Here is a 20342-nt window from a genome sequence, read left to right as displayed (position 1 = left end):
CTGGTTAGGTGTAAGCTTGTAAGGGGTGTGCAGGTGCCATGCTGCTGGTCTCAACTTGGAGTTTCAACCTCAGCTTGGAGTTTCCACTTTGGCTTTTTTTTTTTTCCCCAGCTTTGGGACCTTTGGGGCTTTATTCTCAAATGTCTTCTCCTTTCTGTTGGAAGCACATCCCTTAGTGAGGACAGTCACTGCCTTCCCCGCTCCCTTACTGACTGCAGACACCGCCAGGCGCGGGGTTCCTGTGTCCTCCGGTGTCTCCCCAGGACTTTTTGCTGTTCCCTTTGGTGTGTGACCATCCTAGCCTTTCGCTGCTCTAGCAGCACTGATTCACGTGGCTCTAAACCACCTCTCTCCCTTCTCTCTCTCCTTTCACCCGGCAAACGCTCAGTGCCGGATTTTTTCAAAGCCTGAGCGTGAGATTTTGGGAACCAACAGTTAAAGTTACGAGCCCACAAGCTTGAGAAGCTGCTCGCTTCTTATGGAATTGGGTTTGTACACCCTTGGTGCAGGGGGTGCTGTGAGGCTCACCACATCGCCAGCTGGGTGGTTAAAGCAAGAGCTGCCCAGCAGCGAGCAGCTCTGGATGCCGGCCTCAAAGAAACTCGTTTTGGACACACGGCTCAGGCTGGGAATGTTTTTTTTAATGCCTGATGGCCACGTTTCACTCGGGGAGGGAGGCCGGTGACCTTTGCAGCTGGAGCCCTCCAGCCTCTTGCTGTCACAGCTGCCCAGTGATGTGGAAGGAGAACCGAGTGGATAATTGTGGGGGAGATTTGTCTGTGTGTGCCCAGAGAGCCACTGGTGGGAGAGTGGCTTGGGGTGCTCAGTGCCAGCAGGACCGAGATGGGTTTGTGCCCGAGTGGTGGCTCCTGAGGACCACAGGACAAAACTTGCTGCGTGGCTGCACTTCAGGCACGGTCATAGCCCAGAAAATCTGTTCTGGTGGTAGGGAGGCAAGCAGTTTGGGCCTGCCATGAATGGCTGGCAAATTACTGCCAATTAGCAGTGCCTGCAGAATAGAAGGAGGCTATTGCAGCACACCTGAATGCCTTCTGACGCTGGCAGAAGACAGCATCACCATCCCTGGTGTCAGCCCGGAGGAATTCATTCTCCATCAGGTGGGGTCCTGCTTCCTAGGAGTGAGTCCCGAGCTTACGGGGCAGCAGGAAAAAAGCAAAGTGGGACGTGTGAACCCCTCCTCCCGTCAGCCACCAACACACATCTCAGGCCCTCGGATCTTTCCTTTTCTTGGCTTCTCTCCCAGGCATGACAAGCAAGCAATTAATTACTTCTTTTTGCTGCTCTCGTTGCAGGGCGACCATCGATGAAGTGGAAACAGATGTGGTGGAGATAGAAGCAAAGCTTGACAAGGTAAGACGGAGCTCCACAGTGGTTTGAAGTGGGGCTGATGGGTTCCTGCTTGGGAATATGGCCCCAAAAGCCTCCTCTGAAGAAGGGAGCCCAACACAGGCTGCCAGGAAACTGATGTAAAACACACTGAGCTCGTGCACAGGACCATGTCTCCCTCTACTGCCTGGCACCTGTCAGGGCTCCTTCGTGATAGCCGAAGCTGTCAGGACAGGAGGTCCAAGACTTGGGCTCCTAACGCTGCTTGGTGGCCTTCCCGGCTATTAACAGAGAAAAAAAAAGGCCTTGTCTTGAAGTAGGAGCTGTTACTGCTCAGCCCAACCCTTCATTTTATTACAATATCACTGCAACTGGATGTGATTAGATTTTAATCCTGGCCTCTGAAATCCCATCCTAGTTTCCTGGCCTCGTCGCCCTCCCTGACAGCGCATTGCCCTCCTTTCCCTGCCTCCTTTCCTAGCCCATGGTGCCCAGTGCTGGCTTGTTGCTGTGTGACTGCACATCCGTAATTATGGTCTGCAGATAACGAAAGGGCACTGGACTGAAATGCTAATTACAGATTCTCTGAAGGTGGGGTGGGCTCGGTGCTCAGCCTCTGGCTGCTGGGACTGGCGTTGGTGGCGAGGGATGCAGTGAGGGTGGATCCTGCAGATGTTGCAGGGAGCTGGGCAAAGGGCGTCCCTTGCTTCGAAGGCTTTGAGGACGAGGGGACAGCACGGCAGGGAGTGCCAGAGTGGCATGGATCGGAGCTGGAGGCTTTTTGGTGGCTTCTCCGCCCCCGCTCGTCCTGACATCCGAGGCATCAGCCAAGTCGTTTCTCAATGAGAGCAGAGAAATGAGGAGGAGGAGCCAGAAGGGCTGCTGGCTTTTTTTCTCTTGAGATTTCCCAAAGCTAGCGAGGGAGAAAAAATCCCGTGTCTGATAGAAAAACGGGCTCTGTTGAAGTCACAGGCCCTAGGCGAACCCCTGTCCTATAAAACCCATTTATTCCTCAGCTAGAGTGACTTCAGCTTTTCCTACCCTGTCACCGACACGTTTCCTAGCGGTGCTGTCCCAGCTCTCTGATGCTCCAGGAGTTTTTTGAGGGCTAGGAAACGCGACTGCAAGGCGGGCTTGTGCCGAGTGGCCTTCAGCTACCAGTAACACAGCCTTGGCCACAAAGTGGCTGCACAGAGGTGGTGTAGAAACCGCCACGTTGCAGAATAAGCTGGATTTCCTTTCCAGAGGATCCGTCCAAACCCCCAGTGTCCATCTGGGCTCCAGATGTGACAGGAGCTGCCTCTATTCGCTCTCCTCCTCTGGGCTTGGACGGGATAGTGCGAGTCTGCTGCCTGCCAGCGCTCTGCTGTCAAGCTGCGTGGACAGGGGAGCCTGCGAGTGTGAAAGAGCCAGGTCTGCACACCCTGCGTGTACACAGCCGTACCCTGCGTGGCTTTGTGTGTGTTTATACATTCAGTTAAATCCTTCCGGGACTGCAGGGAGAGGCCAACAGGCTCCTTCTGCAATGCACGTGTATAAATGTGACTCAGCACGCACCCCAGAGCCTGGTGGCTGCGTGGAAAGAGCACCGAGCCCAAATCAGGTCAAGGCAAACCTGAGCGCTCCTCACCACCAGCCTGGGGTGAGGCTGGCTGCCAGGGGGAGATTTCTAAAGCCATTGATCCCTAGTAAGAGGAACGGCCCTACAAGCTCCTGGGTTGTGAGAATGGGAAACTCCAGTTCCAAGTGTTGGTCACTGTCAGTAGCTGAAGTTTTTCACTTGGATAAAAAGCCTGGAACTGTGATGATTTAAAAAAAAATAAAAGCTCTGTGGTCATCCTTTACTGTTGCAAGTCTCTTGGGCCTTTGGTTTATGGATTTCTCTTGTTTCACTTAACCTTTTACAAGGAGTTTTGGCTGAACGGAGATATGCCAAAGGCTAGGATGCCGCAGCCTTTCCAGCCAGTTCCAGGCCCGTGGAGGCAGTTTGGTGGCCAGGATGTCTGGGAATGTTCCCAGCAGCTGTTAAATTATCACAAGTTAATCAGGGCTCTCTGGAGACATATGCCCATGCTGCAGCAAGCCCTTTCCAAAATGAGGAAGCTGCCCCGTTTTGGTCCAGGGAGCTTCACTGGGGTCATAACACGGGTGGTGATGGGAACTGGAGCGCGTGGCTTGCTGTTAACACCATGGTCCTGAGAACACGGCCCCTTCCAGGGCTGCCTGACAGCACGACAAACCCTGAGAAACGAGATGTACATCCCCATTTCTGCCCCGTGCCATCAGGGCTGCTCGTGGAGCCACAGCAGTAACGTGAGCAGCATCCTGTGCTGAAGGTCCTGCGCCACGGTGCTGGCGCAGAGGAAGCCCAGCCTGGCTGCGGTTCGTGTCACCTGCCTCTCTGCTCTCTCCTCGTGCAGCTGGTGAAGCTATGCAGTGGGATGATTGAAGCAGGCAAGGCCTACATCACCACAAACAAGCACTTTGTCAGCGGAGTCCGGGACTTGTCGCAGCAGTGCAAGAAGGATGAAATGATTTCGGTGAGTCGTCCTGCGGGACAGAGCGATTATTGAGCTTCGTGGTGCTGGGCCTGGACTGTATGTCCAAGACCTTTGTGCTGTTTAAGTAGCCATTTAGCGTGAGATTTTATATTAGGAGGAAAGTAGAGGCCCTCTGAGAGTGCAGTGTCGAGGCTCAGGGTGACATTCAGCATCTGCAGGGAGAGCTGAACTTTTAAGAAGCTGCAGTGCTGGCAAAGTAATTGCAATCTAGGTCAGTAAGCATCGGTTATTTGGGAAGCACAGGGAACCAGCCTGTGGAAGAAACAACTGGCGTGGTGGTTTGAGCACTAACCTGGAAAGGACAGGGAGCCTGTGGCTTCCATGCCAGCTGTTTATTGAAGCACCTTGCCAAGTGCCAGAGCAGCTCTTCAGCGGCTTCATGCGAGTCCCTCACAGCCCCCTGAGCCCCTGGGGATGCAGGGCAGCTGCTTCTGTTCACTGACAGTTCTCTTTACCTTTCTTTTGCAGGAGTGCCTGGACAAATTTGGAGACAGTCTGCAGGAAATGATCAACTACCACATGGTAAGTCAGCGCCTCCTCTTATCTCTCTGTGTGCTGATGGCAGCCTCTCACTCCAGGCCCTGCTGAGCTGTCTCCCATGGTTGGCTTTCCAAGGTGGGATCCGTGAAGGCAGTGTCTGCCAGGTTCCTGCCCCTGTACATTGCGTAGCCAAGAGAGCTGCAGAGGGCCAGGAGATGTTGTCTCTTGCAGCTGTGTTGAAAGGGATGAGCTGGGAGCCTGTCAGAGCTCACGGGTGATCAACACCACTGCATCCTGTGCTCTAGGAAACTGGATTTCCACAGGCTTGCAGAGCAGGTGGCGCTTAATGAAAGGACACGTGCAGTTTTGCACGGGAGCCTTTTGGTTCATTGCAGATCAAGGATGTGCAGCCAGTAATAGAGGGGTGAGGCTGGAGACCCCTTCATCGAAGGAAAGTGCGAGCTCACAAGGTCCTGCAGCGCAGGTGACTTGTTCTTTGAGGATAGCACAAGGGTTTGTAATGAGGCAGGGTCCTGAGGAGCTCTGGTAACTCAGGGCTTCAGCTTGCACACACAGCCTGCTGGCTGCAGGTGTGGAACACGCTCTGGAGCCTGGCATTCAGATCTGTGCCACTTGGACACCGGCAAGGCTGTGAATGGGCTGGAAGTGAAGGGCTGCTTTGTTAGCTGGTGCCGTGAGCAGACTTGGGGAGCTGTGTGCAGCTCTGTGCTTAAGGACAGCACGGGACAGATTAATGCCACAGTAAAATGAAAGGAAGGAAACGTCCAGACAATGGCTGAGTTAGAAGCTGCCCCCCCAGCCATCCAGCCGCGGCATCTGTAAGCCTCGTGGAAGAGGAAGGTTCTTCATCCGTGGTGGCTCCGTGCCAGAACCACAGTTTTTAAGGCTGTAACTCGGTCAGAATTTAAAGCACAAGTGCTTTAAAGCCAAGGAAGCTTCAGGGTGCCAGCGCTGGCCTGACCCACTTTCACACCATGATAGCCCTGTCGCAGTGCATCAGGCACCGTGCTCGCGTTTGGGATGCAGGCTAACCCCGCGCAGCTGGAGGAGAAGCTGCAGCAAGCCCACGTAATTATTTCCTGCAGCAGGTGGGCAGACAGGCTCCTAGTGAAAAATGCCAGGGGAGAAGAGGTGCTGCACACGCGGCTCTCTTAGGACTGTCAGAGTTGGGAACAAAGAGCTGTACAGCAGTGCTGGTGGGGAGGAGAGGTTGAAGAAACCAGAGTGAGCATCAGCACAAAGGGGTGATGATGCCCAAGCAGAAAAAGTCAAACCCTGCTTCCCTGAATTCTCTAAATTTCCCTCTGAAGAGGTAAGGCCTTTGCACCACGAAGAACATGAGCCCCCCAGCATTTACCCCTCCATTCCCAGGATCGTTTTGGAGCTGCAAGGCCCAGCCTGGAGGCAGCAGCCCCAGCCAGCAGGCTCTGGATGCCGCCAGCTGCACGGCTTCCCCTGGATCCCTGCTCGCTGCCAAGAGTGGCACTTCGGGGATTGCTCTTGCCTCAGCCGACTAAGAAGCAGAAGGACTCTTCCCGGAGCTGCCAAATCCCCAGCTGACGCCGTGTAAACCTTCCCGTGCACCCCACCCCGCTCCAAAGGGGTGAGCTCCCCGCTGCAAGTGAGGCAGGGGCTGTAAGAGGAGATATTTCCCCGCCACCAGCTGCAGGGAGAAGGGGAAACGTGCTCCAACCCTCCCTCCCCCAGCTTTTGGAGAGCATCCTCCTCCCCTGGCTGCGCCGCACTGTCAGTCCCTCTCCAGGAAATGGCTTTGGAGTGACTGCTGCATCTTCCGCCCTCTCAGACCACGGCTGCTCAATTAGCAGAGTTATTTTTAGGGCCTTCTGCCGTCTCCTTTGTGTGTGTGCGTGCGTGTGTGTGTGTGTGTGTGTCTTGGCTCATCCGTGTCTGAGGAGCTCAGCTCTGAAGCAGTTGTCAGTGCTTCATCTAGGCACGTGGCCAGGGCAGTATGTACAACTGGAACAAGTTAAAAAGAAGGGAAAATGTCCCAAAAAATCGGTTGAAAAAAAAAGAGCTTGTTCTATAATTTTATTGCTAGAGCGCTGGGCCAGGAGATATCCTGCTTCCAGTTCAGCAAAATCCAAGCATGAAATCCTCTTGAGCGCAGTGGATGAACCCACACAACATTTCCACCTTTCTTTTAATGCACAGAGAAGAAAAACATTAAAGCAGCCTTTGGAGACAAACGACAAAAGAGTGAGTTGAGTTCAGAGGGGCTGGAGTCGGTGTCCTGTGCCTTTTTGTGCTCTGAGCCATGTCGAGGCACGTACAGGAATGAGAAAGCTCAGCTGGGCTGTTGTACCTTTGGGCCTCAGTGCAAAAAAGCATTTCAGGTGCTTGCCTGCCCCTGAGGAGCTGCTGGGAGGACGCGCAGAGGCTCTGCTGATGCGTGCCAGGGAAATATCAGGATTGCCAAAGGTGAAACAACACCTCAGGTAGTGGATTTTTTGCCCCAAAAAACAGAAAGGGGTGAAAGCAAGGAAAGCAGGCAGACAGAGGGTGAAGAGGACGGGTTTAATCCTGAGATTAGAGGTGCTGGGGTTCAGGCTGTGCTCAGCCACACGAGAGGAGCTGACACGGAGCAGCAACTCCCCTGCACTCGCCGCCAAGCACGGTCCTTGCAGCACGGGGCCCAGCTGAGCTGCTGAAGGATGCAGGAACGCATCACCCCGCCGGGAGAGCTTCCCCACGTGGGCTGGAGGTGATCTGTGACAGGCAACACCTTCCCAGCTCCCTGGGTGAGATGTTGGAGCAGTGGGTGGCAGACGGCGGTGCCAGAGCCTCGCAGCATCATTCCCACACGGAGCGAACCGTGGCCTTTTTCAGGAGCCTGAGTGGCACGGACTGGAATTTTGCTCCAGGGCCTGAGGTCTCCCACGTGAGCCCTCCTCCTCGCTCCATACCACACGGCAGGCAATAAATTGTGACTGTGCCTTTGCCAAGCTCTCCCGTGCTGGAAAAGCTTCTTGCGTGTCTACAGACAGACACTGTGCTCGCAGCTCCGAACCCTGAGTGTTTCTGGGCTTGCCTCCTTCTTCCTTATCACCCTCCCCAAAACACAAAACGGGTTGAAAAGCTTTAGCCATCTGCCAGGCTATTAGCTGGGAGAGAACAGCTTTCCCTCTTCTTATAGAGTTTGATGGATGTCATTAAGTAGCTGAGTCTAACGAGATCTCCCTGGAGGTAAAGCAGCTTGAAATTGCCACCAGGTCCAGAGCAATACCTTATAATTTTGGGCTCCTGGACTTTCCTTGTGAGGCCAGGTGGGGGTGTTTGTAATTCCAGCAGTGCAGAAACCCCTGGGGGTTTCCACCCCATGGCCAAAAAGTGTTAAACCATAGATTTAGAGTGGATTGCTGCTTGCTGTCTGGATTAAGAGAGATGAGAGATACCCAACAAGGGTAGTTCAGAGCTGTCAGCACCCATTTGCAAGGAGCTGAGGAAGGAGAGGCTGCAGGTGATGCACGGGCAGGAGTGTGGGGATGCACCAAAACGTGGCTCTGCCCCACAGAGGGAGCTTTGCCACCAACCCATCGCCCTGCGCGAGCCTTGGAAGGAAATACGGGGGTCTGCAGCACAGCCTCGGCACATCAGGTCAGCCCTGGGGGAATGGCTTTCCCCGGGGAGGTGAAATCCGATGTGAAATGGGATGGCATGAGGGTTTTTACTGCTAATTCCTGATTGCTGTTAAGTGGAGGGAGGAGCTGGGGGCTGTGTGCTGGTGAGCTGGAGGATTTCCTACTCACATCCTCGGATGAAAGCACCTCGGGGCGGAAAGGAACGGGAGCAGATGTCTCTGGGTGTTGTTTTGCCTTCCTTTTGGGGGCACGTTTCCTTCCTGAGGGTCTCCTGGCTATTTACACGGGAAAAATTCCTTTCTATTTCAGGAACGTGGGACTCCCGTGCTGAGTTAGGAGTCTTTTGTGGAGTCTTTGTCCTCGAGGCAGCCCTCTGTAGCCCGCGGAGCAGGGAGGAGATGCTCGCTGGATTCTTCTGGACTAGCTTGTCCTGGGGAATTCCTAGGGGCAGCCCAAGCCCAGGGGAAAGACCTGAGTCACCAGAACCAGGGAGAAAGATTTACTGAGGGAATCGCTGCCAGGATTGCAGGCAAACGTGGAAGGAGCCTCCCGAACGGGATCCTCCCAGCCACATCTCCATTCACAAGAGCGGTTTCATACCGTGAAGCCTCTTGGGCCATTTCAAGGCCTTGCAAAAGCATCTCGGGGCGTTCTGTGTTCATAGTCCACATTCCAAAGCAGTCTTCATATCAGGGGCATGAAGTAATGTGGCTGACTGCACTGACATGGGCTCGCTGATGGATAAACAGCGTGTGGGACACGGGAGCCGTGTGTGGGGACGGGGTTATGCCTTGCTGTTAGAGTCGGTTAAAAAAAAAAGTGGAAAAAGGGGAAAAAAATAAACTTTTCCCTGAAAAAATAAGTCAGTGGGAATCAAAACACCGAAAATCCTCCAGCAGCTCCCACCTACAAAGCCTCCTTCCCTTTAATCTCTCCGGCAGCAGGGCTCTGCCAGCCTCCGCGCCTGCTTCCTGCCATCCCTCCCTGCCCGCGCTTTCTTCTTGCTCCTTCCCATGCGGCTCCCCCTCTCTGTCTGATCAGCGAGATAAGAAAAGCAAAAGGAGGTGGGTGAAGGTGTTGTGAAACGGCTCCGGCTGAGCCCCTGAAGCGCTCCTCCAGCAGCACCAGGTATTTTTTTAGCTCAGGAGATGCGATGTGAGCGCTGCCCTCACCGGTACTGCTCCAGGCAGCCCCGCTGAGACCTGAGCATCCCTGCCTGCCCCAAAGCACCGGGCACGGGGATCCTCCAGGAGCAGGAGCAGCTTGCAGGGGGGATCGGGCTGTGCAGGAGGCGTTTCCTGCTGCCAAGAAGGAAAGCCACCCAGGCTGTGATGAGTCAGGGAGGCAGAGGTGGGTGGAGGGCAGCGACGGAGTTCGGGGGAAGCGAAAGCAGCGTGCTCCCAGCCTGCCCGTGCTCCCCGGGGCTGGGAGAGCACCACCTGCACTTGGATAGCACTTGGGAAGGGTCTGGGTGCATCAAGCTACCTAGTGAGGGATGTCGTTTGTGGCTGCAGAATCCCTGGCAGCCTTTGAACTGAAAAACTTGGAAGTTTGGAGCTTGTTTTGAGAGCGACTCAGCTTTAGCTTGGATGGGAAGCTGGGCGCAGGCTGTTGACATCCCACAGGCATGATGGAGGTGGTGCTGGTGGCTTGTTTTCCAGAGCACACGGCCTCAAGTGAGCCGTGTAACAGAGGCATCACAGGTGGAAGCTCTTCCCGGGTGGCATTTATCGGGTGTGCCATCGCTCGGTGGGCGTAGGACCAAGCCACACAGCCAGCCTGGGATAAAAGGCACTGAGGCATCCCTTGGCAGGCAGAGGATGCTCAAAATCTGCCCCGTAGGTTACTACATTCAGCTGCTAGAGCTGCAGTGAAAGAGAATTAAACTATGGGAATGTGAAATCAGGGAAAAATGTAGATGTCATCGCTGAGCTTGATTCAGGCAGCTGCAGTGGTGGTTACGTGCTTTTTCCAAAGATACTCAGGCACACCCTGGACTCAGGACAGACCGAGTTAGCACCTGGGGCCTGGAAACCCTCTGTGCAGTTCTTCAGCAGCCGAGGTGGTGGAAGAGAAGGGGATGTTCCCCCAGCAGCAGAGCATGCAGTCTCTTTAAGCTGTTCCCATTGCAGCACCAAATCGGGATGTCGGAGGCTGTTGTCCTGCTTCGGGGCTGTAAGTGCTGAGAGAAGCAGCCCCCAGCCCGATGCTCCCACGTTCTTTTTAGCTCCTGCTTTGCCTTGGAGCCTGCTGGGAGCTCCTCTCGTGGGCTCTGCTGGGATTAACGTGGAAATAGCAATAGCATCCCTTTGGGTGTCTCATCTTGTGTGTCGTGATTTAGGTTTGTAATTCCAGGAACACGAGCCTGGCCCCCTGAGCTTACTGTCATTTTGGGGGGAAAAGAAGTTGCAAATAGGGGATTTCTTATCCCCTTGCCTGAGAAGCTTACGCTGGGGGAGTGAAATGCAAGACCCAGCCCCTCGGTGCTGGGCGAGAGCTGCGTTACCTCCCCTCTTCCATGCTGACCCTCCCCGAGCCCAGCTGTGCGTGAGTCACGGGCTGGACTTCTCGTGTCCTGCCGCAAGCTGCGAGAGAGGGTGGGGTGGTTTTTGGTCTGGAAAATCTTAACCCAAAAGATTCGTTCCAAGTACGTCTGGGAAAGGAGAATCAGCCAAGGAGTGGTTTTATATTTGAAATTCTAGGTCTTAAAGCCCCGTCTGTTTTGCCTTGGAAATCAGGTGGAGGACCTGCTTGCAAATATTCCCCTGGAGAAATTAAAGGAGCGATAAGAGGGGCGCTGGTATCTCAGGATGCTTCTGTCCCTGCTCACCCTGGTGGAAACCAGGGACGGCAGGCCTCCAGCTGGAGGTGCTGGTGGAGGCCAGGAGGTTTTCCTGCAGTTTGCCCGTTCCTTTGCGGTGTCACAGGTCAGAGGGAAATGTTGTGGATGCACAAACGGCACTCGGGGAAGCTGCTCCATGGGAAACGTTGCGGGCCAAGGGCTCTTGGAGCGCACCCTGGGAGGGCAAACGGATGCCAAGAGGAGCGAATAACTTACACGGGTGTAAAAACGCAAAGCTGGGTGGTCTTTGGGTTTCTTTTCTTTCCCCCTTGCTTTGCATCTGTTCGTATTTAGAGGCCGTTCCTGGCTGTTTATGCTCAGCCAGCCCTGGCGTGTTTCTTGCTTTGTCCTTGGCTGCGGCGCTGCATGGGATGAATCTGCGTGAGGCTCTGCAGCCGCTGAGACCTTGTGGTGCTGGAGTGGTACACCTGGACAGCATCAAAAGCATGGCCTGCTCGTCTCCTGATGGAGATGTTAGGTGGGAGGGCAACCATGGATGGACGAAGGAATGAGCCTGGGGGTTTTCATAAGGTCCTGGTGTCACGGGTGGAGACTGCTCAGGCTGAGAGCATGGACTGTGCTCCAGTGGGTGAAGGCAGGAAAAAAAGCCCTTCCCCAAGGAAACCATCACAGTTTCTCAAGCTACAGAATAAGGATGGGCAGAACCATCCTCCCGATGCCTCTGATGGATGGAGGATGTTAGGGCTCTGGGCATTTAAGGAGAGGAAGCGAGGCCGAATGCTGGGTTGGGAAGCGCCGCTCCTTTCATGAGAAAGGCACAATCATTGCTGTGTGTCCTCCGTTCAGCTGCTGCTCAGGACACGATGCTAAGCTGGAGCAAACGAGCCAGGGTTACTCGTGCCAAACAGCTGCGATGCCAGACCCCAGCACTGATATTTCAGGGCTTCGTTCAGGTTTGGGCCAGTGCCCAGGTCTTGTGCTCCTGCTGGGGGGATGAAACAGGGTCCCTGTCCCTCCGTGAGCCACTCTTGCTAGCTGCAGCCTGCCCCAAAGGCTTCTCCGTGTCACCCTGGGATGCTGTGCCCTCCCTGTGTGTGGTCTGGGAGCCTGGCCCTCTGTTCCCAATTAGCCAAAATGCTGTGCGTCCCGAGCCCTGTCTGAAATGGGGAGTTGCTTGTAGCCATGGCCAACGGAGACGTGGAGGGGGGGGAGCTGAGCAGACCCCGCTGTTGTGGCATCTAACGGGGAACTTCTCGTGAAGGTCTGGAGATGGTAAGGGCAGAGGGTGTAGAGAAACGGTCCCATGTTTTTTTGGTGAGGGGTAGACAAAGTTGAAAAGATTTGTAGGAACTAATTCTTTTAATGCCTTATACTTGGACTTCTTACCCATGCTTGTCAGCGTGTGATCTGATGGACCTTCAGAGGTGGCTCCTGTCTCCTTCCCAGGGGTGACAGTGCCCTCCTCTGGCAAATTGAGAAATCTGGGGCTTGGGAGAGACTTCAGAACGGACTGAAGGCAGCTGCTCCTACAAACACTCACTTTTCCTTTTTTTTTTCTCTTTTTTTAGATCCTGTTTGACCAGGCTCAGAGGTCTGTCCGGCAGCAGCTGCACAACTTTGTGAAAGAGTGAGTATGTGTCCTATCAGCTCGGTCTGCAGCTTCTATCGCACCTCTCCTGCGTGCACTGGAGCGAACACAACCTCTGCCCAGCTCCCCAGGGCTCTGCTTGGGGGAAAAGAGACACGGAGGGGCAGAGTAAAGGACCTCTTGGTGGGGTGGCTGTTGCTGTCATCTCGCTGTTATAATTTGGTTGCTCTGCTGTCAACCAGATGGATTTATCCTGTTCCCAAGTCCTATTTAAAGCAAGACATGAAGGATACTTGCAGAGCAGAGCAGCATCCCAAAGCCTGGCAGAATTCAGCTGCAGAGCCCACCTCTGCTTCCCCTCCCTGAGCCTAGAGGTAAAACACCTCCCAGAGCTCAGATCCGTGCGGAGCAGGACCAGCTCTGCATCTGTTCCCTTAGGATAAATGTAGGATTTTCTCTGTGGCTTAACCCAGTGCATGCTCCCAGTTGGGATGGGGACAGCCTGGACCTTTGATGGGGTCTCAGCTTTCCTCGCTGGCACTGCGTTAAACGCTTCCTCTGTGAGCATCTCCTCCCCGGGGCAGGTGCCACGTGCAGCGTGGGATCCCGAATCAGCTGAATGTAGGTCAGAGGCAGCCCAGGCCTCCAGCTAAGCAGGAGCTGGTTTCCATGGGAACTGGGAACTGACCGAATCCCTCACAGCTGGCTGGTTTGGTGCAGGGGGGCCCCCAGCTGACCCCCCTGCTCCCCAGCCCCATCTTCTTCCCTAGCCCTCACCCTGCCCCCACTTTCTCTATAATCATTTCTCTGATGAGCTCAGATTTAATCTGCTTAAGGCTGGCAGTCGGAAGGGGGAATTTCACCTTCAGTTTGGGGCTGTCATCCTTTTAGCATCTTTGCAACTTACTTTTTCCCCTACTTGTGCCCCTGAGCCTCCGCACTTGCAGGCTCTGGTGCCTGGATCTCTGCACTGCTCCTGCCCTGGATTGGGGAAATAATTTTGACACCTGGGACCGTTTTGATGGGAATAAAGGAAGAATGGGAACTGTTCCCTTGCATGGCAATCCATAAATATGAAATATTTATGGAATATTATGGAAATATTATGGTTTAATAATATTTGCAAATTATATATAACAATATATTTATATGTATTTTTATATATAATTATCTTTTTATATATAATATGCAAATATTATTAAATGAGCCTAGTAAACAAGGGGAAAAGGAAAAGTCCAATGTCTGGAATTTGTCAGACAAAACAGAATCAGCTAGAGATGCACATGGATGGCCTGCTTGCCCTTGTTGAATGCCCTGAATTTGAAAAGTAGCTGGTTTCCTTCTGTTTCACATCACGGAATAGGAAGTTTTTACAGGCAGGCTCTGAACCATTCTGCTCACTGCTTATTCCGAGGGCAGTCGTGGGCTGTCTGTAGGGCTGGATGTGGTCTTGCCTGGCTTTCTGGATGCTGTCCTTGGAGGATTTCCTTCAAGATTTAAAGGCAGCATGGAGAGCCCAGTGTCTTTCCTGGCCAAGTTTCTCTGAAGACTGTCTAGAATTAGTCTGGAGTCAGTCCAGCTAGACACAGTGGCACTTGGAGAGGTCGTTAACATGCCAGTGACACTTGAAGCAAGATCTCAGAGTGGTGGCAATGAACTTGGCTTCGCCTCTCCCTGCTGAGCTGTCCCAGCAGTGTTGTGGCTGCTCTGTAACGATGATTCCCACCATCTCCTCTTCTCTGGGTTCCAGTGACGTCCGGAAATTCAAGGAAACCAAGAAACAGTTTGACAAGGTACGAGAAGACATGGAGATTTCGCTGGTGAAGAACGCCCAGGCACCTCGGCACAAGCCCCATGAAGTGGAGGAGGCAACGGGCACCCTGACCATAACCAGAAAGTGCTTTCGGCACCTGGCCCTGGACTACGTGCTGCAGGTTGGTGTCTGCCCACGGCTCTGTCTGCGCCTCGCAGTGCAGAACAAGACCTCACAGGCAAACTGCTAAATCTGCTGTAGGGAACAAAGACATTGACAGGTGGAAGGAGACAAAAAGGGTCTTACATCTGCATTCAGAAGGGTTTGGGGTTGCTAATTCATGGGACATTTTGCCCTCTGTCCTCAGGGGCCAGAGAGTCTATGGAACTGGTGTGTGAGGGAGTGTGAAGCCATCAAGGTTTGCTCCAGTTGCAGGCACTGGTGGAGTTGTCTGTGCACAGGTTGTAGATAACTTCTGGAGGTCTCTTCCAACCTATATTATACTACGAGTCCGTGCTGAAATGTGTTTATACATGTTTCTGCCTTTGCATGGCACTGACCTGACTCCACAGGTCGATGTTCTCCTTCCTAAAAATGCTACAGCATAGATGAGAAGGGAAATCTCCATCGCCTTTCAGTGAGAGGAATTAAACAGGCTGCCCTAGACTGAATTCCTCTTCCCAGTGGGAGATTTGCTGCGTCTGAAATGGTGAAGGATTTTTCTCTGTATCATTCACAGGCTTCGTGTCAGGTCTGTCCTTCCAGGCAGTGGGCGTATTGAGCAGCCGAACTGTGTTAATATTGATCCGTGTGTGTCTCCACTAGCTGTCACTCCCGCAGCACCAAGCAGAGACCATCTGCCAACAGGCTCTGTGTGATCATCAGGCAGTGCCTGATGGCACAGACGCTCTGACAGTCAGCCAGGCACTTTTGTCTGAAAAATGGGTGTGGAAAGGGTGTGCACACACACAGAATATAGGCCCACCACAAGTACCACAATTTCATGGCCGGTTCCACAATAGTTATTGGGTAAGCCCATGGTGCTACAGCGCTGCCTCTCAGCCTGCTAAGGGAAATCAAAGCAGTGTCCTGGTGGATTAAACATCTCCGTGTGATGCCAAATGGCACTCTGGGGTCACTGGTTTCAGCCTGTGTACAGCCATGGGTCCAGCAGTAACCTCCATTAGTAGGAGCCTCCAACAGAAAATGTCTCTGCTCTTTTACTTTTCATTCCACTTGGAGCTTGCAAGAACTGCCTTTTCAGGAGCTAATTTTCTGTAACTGTACTTGACTAGTCCGGTTTGCAGCTAGGGGCATTGCAACAAGTTGCTCCTGCTTAAATCCCCATGTTGGACTGCCTAATGCTGCTGATGCTGAGTCTTATCTTGATCCCTTCACAGATCAACGTCCTGCAGGCCAAGAAGAAGTTTGAAATCCTGGATGCGGTAAGGACTCTGTTTTCTGTGGCTGCTCTCAGTGTCTCAGGGAAAGACAGCCCTCTCCATTCCAGGCTGCACGGGTCAGCATCCCAGCTCCTTGGTCTGCCACGGAGATGCTGTCTGGGGCAGTTTTGGGGGCTGCAGGGATGCTAACGAGAGGGGAGGGTGAAGGAGCAGAGCAGAACTCCCCAGGCCAGAACTGGAAGGGACTTTCAGGGGGGAAGGATGCTGCTTGTAGTGCTTTCTGCTCAGAACAAGTGGAAGCATGGCCTTGTGGAAGGATTTGTGAGAGGAAGAAAGAGGGAGAGTCACCTAGTGGATAGGCTGCTATAGGAAAGTGGTAGAGCTGTGCCTTGAGGGACTGTTTTTATGGAGAATAAAGGATAAGGACTCTTCACACTGTCCCAGAGCCTGTTCTGACCTTGCTTTTGTTCTTCTCTCCAGATGCTGTCCTTCATGCACGCCCAGTACACCTTCTTCCAGCAGGGCTACAGTCTTCTCCATGAACTGGATCCCTACATGAAGAAGCTTGCCACAGAGGTGAGAGGCAGGGAATTGTGGCTTTTCTCCCCTCTGCCCTGAGAGAATGTCCTCGTTCCCCTTCAGCTACCAGACCTGGTAATCAGGGAGTGTGGTCAGAGCATCGTGCTAAGCCCTGTGCTTGTTTGAGCTGTGCCCTGGGCTGAGCACTGTGGTTAGCAGCCGACAGCTGCAGTTACTTGCAGTGCGCACCCAAATGAAGCCCAACAGACTTTTCTCCTCTCGTGGGGACTTGCAACAAGGGGAGGGTTGGTGTAATGCTAGAGCAGGGAAGCAGAAATGGATTCATCAGCTTGTAAATCTCCTTCCTGACTTCCTGGTGTCTTCCTCCCCACCTTTAGCTCGACCAGCTGGTGATTGACTCTGCAGTGGAGAAGAGGGAGATGGAGCATAAGCACGCGCTGATACAGCAGAGGGTGAGTCCTGAGGCTGAGTCCTGGCCAGAGTCCCTCCTAAATCACCCAGGAAACAAATGCACGGCTGCATTCCCTTGGCACACACGGACAGAGCTTGCTGCAGGGCCCTTTCTTCATTCACAGCGAAGCTCACGCTGCACTGAAACGATGTGGAGGGTTGTGGGAGAGAGGGGGCAGGACTCGGTGCTGCTACTGGGAGAGGAGCATGTTGCAGCGAACTTTTATGCAAGTCTGTTCCTAACTGCTTGCTAAGTGATTCAGTTGCTATAATTGGGAATAACCACCATGATCTGGCAAGCTGCTAGGATCTATTATCAGACAAGTCGTAGCTTTCAGAAGAGAGGTAACTTTGGCTAATGTGGACTCTGATTTTCCGGACCATTCATCTAGGCAATGATCCCAAATCCTTGTAGTAACGTTGATTTTCTTATTTTCCTTCTCTTAATGGATTGCTGACCTGCCCGTGCAGACCCTCCTGCAGGTGAGTACCACAAATTTCCTTCCTCCAGCACCTTCATTTTTCAGAATTAGCACTTTGTTTCTCTGGATGTTTACAAAGTCCTGCCTTTGAAACCCCCCCCCAAAAAAAGAAACCTTGCAACATAGTGCTGCAACATAAACACTAGAAATGTAATTTTAAAGCCCAGTTTCAAGTGAATTTGGTTTCATTCTCACCAAAGTTGTTTTCCATCCTGTGCTGAAATAAGATTTCAGTTTCCTCTGTTCTCTGTGATGGTTGGTCTTGACTCAGAGCAGTGGCAGCCGTGCTTGGCTGCCACATTTTTGGCTTTATTTTTGGTGCTTAGGATCTTTGAAGACCATGGGTCTGGTGGGAGGAGAACTGGCTGTACAGGCTTCGACCTGAGGGCAGTGGTGGGCTTTCAACACATGCAAACGTTCGTAAAAATACAAAATGATGGTCCCCAGCCCACAGAGCACTGTGCAGGGGGGCGTTGTGTCCTGTGTGGGTAGGAAGGGTTTGACTTGTCGTGGTGGATGGATGACAAGTGTGCGATGCTTTCCGTGCTGTGCATTTGCCTTCTCCCATGTGTGCTCCCTGGTCCATTAGCCAGCATCATGTAACATAACCTCTGCAGAGGGAGATGGGCTGCAGCAGCTTTTCCATTCAAGTCTGTTTAAAAGCTGTCCCACAGGAGATGACAGCAGCAATGCTGGGGAAGCCAAGGGAAGCCAAGCCGTCCTCGGGGAATACAAAAATGCTTGCCAAGGCGTTGATGGCTTGCTGTCGTTTTCAGACCCAGAGTTTAAGCCCTACCAGGGTTTTAACTCGCAAAGAATCCTTTAGCAGTGAAATAAGAGCTAGAGAGGTAGAGCAAAGCCAAAGAATGGAGAAAGATTCAAGCTGCCCGTAGATAGCTGACAGGATGAATTAAAACCTGGCTTGTTACTGGAATGATGAATGTATAGGGCAGGTACTTGCGTGGATCAATACTCCTTAACAGGAAGGAAGCAACTGGCCATTTTTCCCCTTCTAATGCTCTCTCAAAAGTGTCATAACGCATGAAATGGAAACGTAACTGGATTTGAAAGTTAATGACAGGCATTCCCTGGGAAGCGTCCTGTGCATGTGCTCCCTGCGGTTAAGTGTTCCGAGGGAGGGGAAGACCCATCTGTGACCTCTCCCTTCCCCTGGGGACTCTGCAGGAGTGATGACTTCATTCGAGGGACTGCGGAAGGTCTCTCTGGTGCCGTTCATTTCGGTTAAATCTCTTTCCACTGCATGGCTTTCAATGGGCTAGCAGGGAACGAAGCAGGGGTCGGGCTCTAAGAGGGAGAAGGAGCAATTATTTTTCACCGAGATACATATGCGTAGAGCTGTGGCTCCCTGTGTGCATAGGCTTGCAAGAGAGCTGAACATCCCTACTGCACTTTAGGGTTTAAAGCTTCCTGCCTGGATGTGTTTTGAGGCTGCTTTCTGGCTGCACTGGTGTTGCTCCTCACCGTGGAGCGTGGCACTCTGCATCTGCTGAGCATCTCGCCATCTCCAAAGGGAGCACAGCACACGTCTGAATTCATGTCTTCCTGCTCAGCCCATCCAAACCAAGGGATATCCTCTGGTCTTTGGAAAAAAAAAGGATTTAGTAGCACTTAACTATAGAGGAATGGGGGAAACATCTTTTTTTTTTAATCAAACCAGTGTCTTCCTGAACAGCCTGCCAAGGTACAGCAGAAAGGAAGGGAATCCAGTGTAAAAAACATAGTTTGGAGTGTTCCTTGGGGTCTGATGGCACAGTTTTTTGCATTGAATTACCTTAGGGTAGCTTTGTGAGGGCAGCCTTCTAAGGGCTACGTTCCTAACAAAGTGGTCTCTTTTATTTTTTTAATCAAAAAAAAAAAAAAAGGATAGGAGGGAAATTCAGCATCAATCTCAACTATTTTATTTGATACTGGAATTCAGGTGCCTTTTCTTATGCCTCCCTCTCCCCCACCTTCCTGCATGCAGCATCTGCCTCCTTTTGTGTCGGTTCCTAGGGCAGCTATCACTTCTGGCTGTCATTTTAACTGCTGCCCTCTCTGCCTTTCCAGCTCCAAAGCCTTAAAGAGCTCCACTTGCAGCTTCACGCTGCATATCAAAATAACACTCCCTTGTACAAAAAGGGTGCCAATGAAACTAGCGGAAGGATGAGTCTATTTTTATGGGCTACAATAAATATTTGAGTTATCCTTCTGGTGTGCAAAGAGAAGAGAGGCTTAGTGAGAAGGGCAGGGGTGCCTCTCTCCTGTGTGCATGGGCTGCTTGTGTGAAAGGAGTGCTTTATGGAAGACATTTGTGCAAAAGGCTGTAGAGAGAGTCCTGTTATTGGCCGTATTTCTTGTGCACTGAGATAATCTGTCTGAAATCACACACATAATACATTTGTTTGCACGTGGGCTCAGTTGATGGATGCACAAAGGCACGTGGGCTGGTCCAGGTTGGACCACGTAGGTGAAACAGCACCAGAGCACAAGCCTGGGAAGCTTTTCCAGTGGGAAAAGGAGGAAGAAATGGTGGCACTTAAACAAAACTGCTGGTCTCTAGAAGTGGAAGAACACAGGGCTGTACAGAAGCTGCTTTGCAGCCTCATACCTATTCCCTGGTCCCTGGCAGAGAAAGCAGTTGTGCTTCTGCTGCCTGTTTGCATGGCAAGGGAGGAAGGAGTGCCAAGGCAGAGCTCTCTGCCTCATTTAGCCCAGCTGGTAAATAACAACCCGGGGGCCATATGGCACTTCAGCACCCCGAATTCACGGCTGCAGCAGAGCAGGGGTGGAATTGCTGGCCAAAAGGTGGCCCTGCTCCCAGGAGCAGACCCTGCTGAAGACAGAGGAGCGTGGTAAGGTCAGGGGACAGGCGGGGAGCATCTTCCTGTCAACCCCGCTCTGTGCTGCCTGGCTTCTCCCACCCCCTCCTGTGCCTCCCTGACAGCTGTATGGTAATTAGCCCTTGCTCTAAGCTGATTGCCTGTGAATAGGAGGCATGGGGAGGGGGCAAGCAGGTGGTCCCCAGGGGCCAGCCAGCTTCCTTCGCCTGGTGCCCCTCGCTTTGACAGGAGCCAGCGGCAGAGCTTGCAGCCTCCCAAAAAGGAGTAGGAGGGGTAAAGGAGAAGGGGCTGAAAAAGAAATCCCTCCTTCCCTGCCAGCCCACGGTGCTTAGCAGAGATGCTACTCTAGAGAGCGAGCAGAAAGAGGAGAGAGAGAGAGAGAGAGGACAGAGCTGCTCCCTGCAGAACCTCCCCGGCAGCTGGCATCATGAAGATTTTCAGCAGGCTTGAATACCTCCTGGTAAGGAGATGGTTC

General features: G+C 52.7%; 1 protein-coding gene across 5 annotated transcripts in view; it reads left to right on the top strand.

Annotated features, from left to right (window-relative positions):
- The window catches only part of ACAP3 (ArfGAP with coiled-coil, ankyrin repeat and PH domains 3), a 70123-nt gene that overhangs the window by 28152 nt on the left and 21629 nt on the right, over positions 1-20342 (top strand). For all 5 annotated transcript variants that reach the window (XM_072027034.1, XM_038166625.2, XM_072027030.1 and 2 more), the window contains exons 2-10: positions 1314-1371; positions 3768-3887; positions 4377-4430; positions 12380-12438; positions 14150-14333; positions 15553-15597; positions 16036-16131; positions 16473-16547; positions 17017-17028. In XM_072027034.1, the coding sequence (XP_071883135.1) occupies positions 3789-3887; positions 4377-4430; positions 12380-12438; positions 14150-14333; positions 15553-15597; positions 16036-16131; positions 16473-16547; positions 17017-17028 (624 nt within the window). In that variant the 5' untranslated portion in view covers positions 1314-1371; positions 3768-3788. The remainder of the gene's footprint in view (positions 1-1313; positions 1372-3767; positions 3888-4376; positions 4431-12379; positions 12439-14149; positions 14334-15552; positions 15598-16035; positions 16132-16472; positions 16548-17016; positions 17029-20342) is intronic.

The sequence above is a fragment of the Anas platyrhynchos genome, chromosome 22, assembly GCF_047663525.1.
Source record: "Anas platyrhynchos isolate ZD024472 breed Pekin duck chromosome 22, IASCAAS_PekinDuck_T2T, whole genome shotgun sequence".
NCBI lineage: Eukaryota > Metazoa > Chordata > Aves > Anseriformes > Anatidae > Anas > Anas platyrhynchos.
Note: the sequence above shows the minus strand (reverse complement) of the source record. Positions and strands in the feature narration are given on the sequence as shown.